The 4,565-nt window shown below is 42.3% G+C and overlaps 1 protein-coding gene across 3 annotated transcripts in view; it reads left to right on the forward strand.

Moving 5' to 3' along the window:
- ESCO1 (establishment of sister chromatid cohesion N-acetyltransferase 1) overlaps nt 1–4,565 on the forward strand; it is a 74,417-nt gene that overhangs the window by 35,191 nt on the left and 34,661 nt on the right. For all 3 annotated transcript variants that reach the window (XR_001885881.1, XM_017873529.1, XM_017873528.1), the window contains exons 6-7: nt 1,524–1,584; nt 3,313–3,427. Coding sequence is in view for 2 of the 3 variants with exons in the window: in XM_017873529.1 (XP_017729018.1) it covers nt 1,524–1,584; nt 3,313–3,427 (176 nt within the window). In the remaining variant the exon portion in view is untranslated. The remainder of the gene's footprint in view (nt 1–1,523; nt 1,585–3,312; nt 3,428–4,565) is intronic.

A 4,565-nucleotide genomic window follows, 5' to 3' on the forward strand; every position in this document is an offset into this window, starting at 1 on the left:
TTCACCGTGTTAGCCAGGATGGTCTCGATCTCCTGACCTCGTGATCCGCCCGTCTCGGCCTCCCAAAGTGCTGGGATTACAGGCTTGAGCCACCTCGCCCGGCCTCGGGTTCTTATCTTTAACCTTTATTTACTCAGTTTTCCATCTGAATGATCCTATCTCTAAATTAAGGATTTAATAAATGCTGCAAATTGTCCACTTGTATAAAAGCCTTAGTTTTGGAACCTTGTGAACTCTTTTTTATAATACATTATTTGGGGGTGGGCGTGGTGGCTCACACCTGTAATCCCAGCACTTTGGGAGGCCGAGGCAGGCAGATCACTTAAGACCTGGAGTTCAAGACCAGCCTGGCCAATGTGGTGAGACCACCGTCTCTATTTACTAAACATACAAAAAATATTAGCCAGGCGTGGTGGTGCATGCCTGGAATCTCAGCTATTTGAGAGGCTGAGTCAGGAGAATTGCTTGAACTTGGGAGGCAAAGGTGAGCCAAGATTGCACCACTGCATTCCACCCTGGGTGACGGAGCGAGACTGTCTCAAAAACAAAAAACTAAAAAAAAATAATTTGAACTGTTGGGTGAGGATTTGCTCACTTATATTGGATGAGACAGCAGAGGGTATAGAAAATAAATCTCTTAATTCCTATTGTTTCTCTGTTAAAGGAAAGGTATATATGAAGCAAAATGTTGAGTTTGGATAATTACTGACATGATTTAACTTTTTCTCTGAGTTGGGGAAGAGAGAATGTAATATAAATATGAGAAATGCATTTATTCATTAGAAAATAAAATGGGTTGCTTATTGCCTTTGTTTATTATTCTGACTAAAATTCCAGAGAGCATCTTTTTTTTTTTTTTTTTTTTCCTGAGGCGAAGTCTCACTCTGTCTCCCAGGCTGGAGTGCAGTGGCGTGATCTTGGCTCACTGCAACCTCTGCCTCCCAGGTTCGAGCAGTTTTCCTGCCTCAACCTCCCATGCAGCTGGGATTACAGGCACACATCACCACGCCCAGCTTATTTTGTATCTTTAGTAGAGACGGGGTTTCCCCATGTGGGGCAGTCTGGTCTCGAACTCCTGACCTCAGGTGATCTGCCTGCCTTGCCCTCCCAAAGTGCTGGGATTACAGATGTGAGCCACTGTGCCTGGCATCTTTTTTTTTTTTTTTTTTTTTAGCAAGAAAATGTTTTCATTTATTTCTACTTTAGGGATTGTATAATTATGCAGGCATTGAAACAATTTCGTTATTATTTGGTCCTAATAATTGTTAGTTAAATTAGAGGCAAACTAATCTACCATTATATCTCTTTGCAGCTTTGTAGTCTGAGTATGGGACAGCCTTTCTGCCTTTTGTCTGAAGAATAGTATCTAGGAAGGAGGTTCTAATTTTATCAGATGGTCTTTATTAAAAATAAGTCATTTAATGCATTAAAGGTTTTTTTTTTCCTTTGTAATGATTTTATTCATTAGATGGAAAACTAGTATAAAACTCAATACATAACCCACCTTCTTGATTAAATTACAGGTTCAGCTCCCCAACAGCAGAGTATTCTCAATAACCAGACATCTAAAAGCAGTGATAACAGGTAAGTATTAATTAAATTTTAGAGCTTAAGGATTTTAACGTACAAGTTTTGAGTTTAGGGGATTCTTCCCTAAAAAGTTACGCTAGTAACCCTCAGTTTACCTACAGATTCTCATTTCGTTACAACTTTTCTATGCCTATACACACTGTTTACTATGGAGACTTTTCTACCTTACTACCTCATTTTTTTTTTTTTTTTTTTTTTTTTTTTGTAGTTGGAATGCAGTGGCACAGTCACTGCAGCCTTGAACTCCTGGGCTCAAGTGATCCTTCTGCCCCAGCCTCCCATGTAGCTAGGACTATATGTGGCACCATACCTGGATAATTTTTTAAAAATTCTTTCTTTTAGAGACAGGGTCTTGCTATGCTGCTCAGGCTGATCTCGAACTCCTGGCCTCAAGTAATTCTCCCACCTCAGCCTCTCAATTCTCTGGGATTATAGGTGTGAGCCACAGTATCTGGCAGCTACCTTATTCTTCTAAATTCTGCATTAAATTTCATTGTGTGACTTTACCGTGGTTTAACAGTTTTGTACTTTATGAACATTTTGGATATTTCTCTTTCATTTCTATCCAGAAAAGACAAATCCTGTGATAAATACATATATCTTTGCTTACTTGTGTGTCTGTATCTCATTGCCAGACTTTCCTCCAAAGTGATTGGGCCTGTCTCAATAGTGTTTGAGAATGCCCTTTTCCCTAGACTTCTAGAAATACTGGGTATTTCACGCAACATGTAAGCGTGTTTTAAGTAAGATTAAAAGCTTGGCCGGGCGCAGTGGCTCAAGCCTGTAATCCCAGCACTTTGGGAGGCCGAGACGGGCGGATCACAAGGTCAGGAGATCGAGACCATCCTGGCTAACACGGTGAAACCCTGTCTCTACTAAAATACAAAAAAACTAGCCGGGCGAGGTGGCGGGCGCCTGTAGTCCCAGCTACTCGGGAGGCTGAGGCGGGAGAATGGCGTAAAACCCGGGAGGCAGAGCTTGCAGTGAGCTGAGATCTGGCCACTGCACTCCAGTCCGGGAGAAGAGCGAGACTCCGCCTCAAAAAAAAAAAAAAAAAGCTTTTGTTTTCTTTTAATGTCAGAATTAAATAGATCTGACTTATTTTGCCTTTCGGATTAACAACAAACGGTATTTAGTACAAATTGGAATGACTTAGATAGCTGAAACTGTAAAACTTAAAAGCATATTCAGACTATGGTGTTACAGGTTTTGTTTTTTTACTGAAAATTAGTGGTTTTCTTTCCCCCTTTTTATTTTTTATTTTTATTTTTTGAGACAGTCTCGCTCTGTCGCCAGGCTGGAGTGCAGTGGCGTGATCTTGGCTCACTGCAACCTCAGACTCCTGGGTTCAAGCAATTCTCCTGCTCAAGCAATTCTCCTGCCTCAGCCTCCCAAGAAGCTGGGACTACAGGTGCACACTGCCACACCCGGCTCTTTTTTTTTTTTTGTTTTTTTAGTACAGATGGGATTTCACCGTGTTGCCCAGGCTGGTCGCGAACTCCTGAGCTCAGGCAGTCTGCCTGCCTCGGCCTCCCAAAGTGCTGGGATTATAGGCATGAGCCACTGTGCCAGGCCTGCCCCTTGATTTTTAAAAGGTTTTTCTCCCTCTCTTGAAGTTGAAATTTATCGGTGTTGTGTAGAAAATAAGTTATTTTTTCTCCTCCAATGATTTGAAATGACTTGGATCTGTAACATTTAGTAATTTTATTTTATTTTTTTAAGGGAGACTCCACGAAATTATTCTTTGCCTAAGTGTAATTCCCATTTGGAGATAACAATTCCAAAGGACTTGAAACTAAAAGAAGCAGAGAAAACTGATGAAAAACAGTTGATTATAGTAAGTATACAACTTGATCATTTTGGTGAATTGTTAGAACCATGTTAGTATATTTCGTATTGCTGTAATACGATATCTGAGGTTGGTAATTTTTATAGAAAAGAGGTTTATTTGGCTTATGGTCCTATAGGCTGGCATCTGCATCTGTTGAGGGTCTCAGATTGCTTCAACTTATGAATGAATGCCGAAAGGGAGTAGTGAGCTCACGTGCAGAGAGACCACGTGGTAAGGGAGGAAGCAAGAGAGAGAAACCAAGGAAGCTAGCCTCTTTTTTTTTTTTTTTTTTAACCCTGTTCATCCCAGCAGGAGGGCATTCGAGGGCATTTACCTATTTGTATGGGATTCACCTCCATGACTCAAGCACATCTCACTAAGCCCAACCTCCAAATACTGTCATATTGTAGATCAAATTTCCCCATAAATTTTGGTGGAGACAAATCAAATCATGTCAAAATCATAGCAGCACTGTATTTATGCAAGGTTTTAAAGAATAAATTCATTCACTTTTGCCAAAGAGCCTTTTTGTCATAATAAATTTTATTATGAAAAATATTCCCATACCAGGTGCAGTGGCTCACACCTATAATCCCAGTACTTTGGGAGGCCAAGGCGGGTGGATCACCTGAGGTCGGGAGTTTGAGACCAGCCTGGCCAACATGGTGAAACCCTGTCTCTACTAAAAGTACAAAAATTAACCAGGCGTGATGGCAGACTACTGTAATCCCAGCTACTTGGGAATCTGAGGCAGGAGAGTTGCATGAACCTGGAAGGCGGAGGTTGCAGTGAGCTGAGATCGTGCCATTGCATTCCAGCCTGGGCAACAGAGCGAGACTGTGTCTCAGAAAAATATTCCTGGTGGCCGGGCGCCATGGCTCAAGCCTGTAATCCCAGCATTTTGGGAGGCCGAGACGGGCGGATCACGAGGTCAGGAGGTCGAGACCATCCTGGCTAACATGGTGAAACCCCATCTCTACTAAAAAACACAAAAAACTAGCTGGGCGAGGTGGCGGGCACCTGTAGTCCCAGCTACTTGGGAGGCTGAGGCTGGAGAATGGCGTAAACCCGGGAAGCGGAGCTTGCAGTGAGCTGAGATCCGGCCACTGCACTCCAGCCTGGGTGACAGAGTGAGACTCCGTCT

The sequence above is a fragment of the Rhinopithecus bieti genome, unplaced genomic scaffold (genome assembly GCF_001698545.2).
Source record: "Rhinopithecus bieti isolate Rb0 unplaced genomic scaffold, ASM169854v2 scaffold_6946, whole genome shotgun sequence".
NCBI classification, from domain to species: Eukaryota; Metazoa; Chordata; class Mammalia; order Primates; family Cercopithecidae; genus Rhinopithecus; species Rhinopithecus bieti.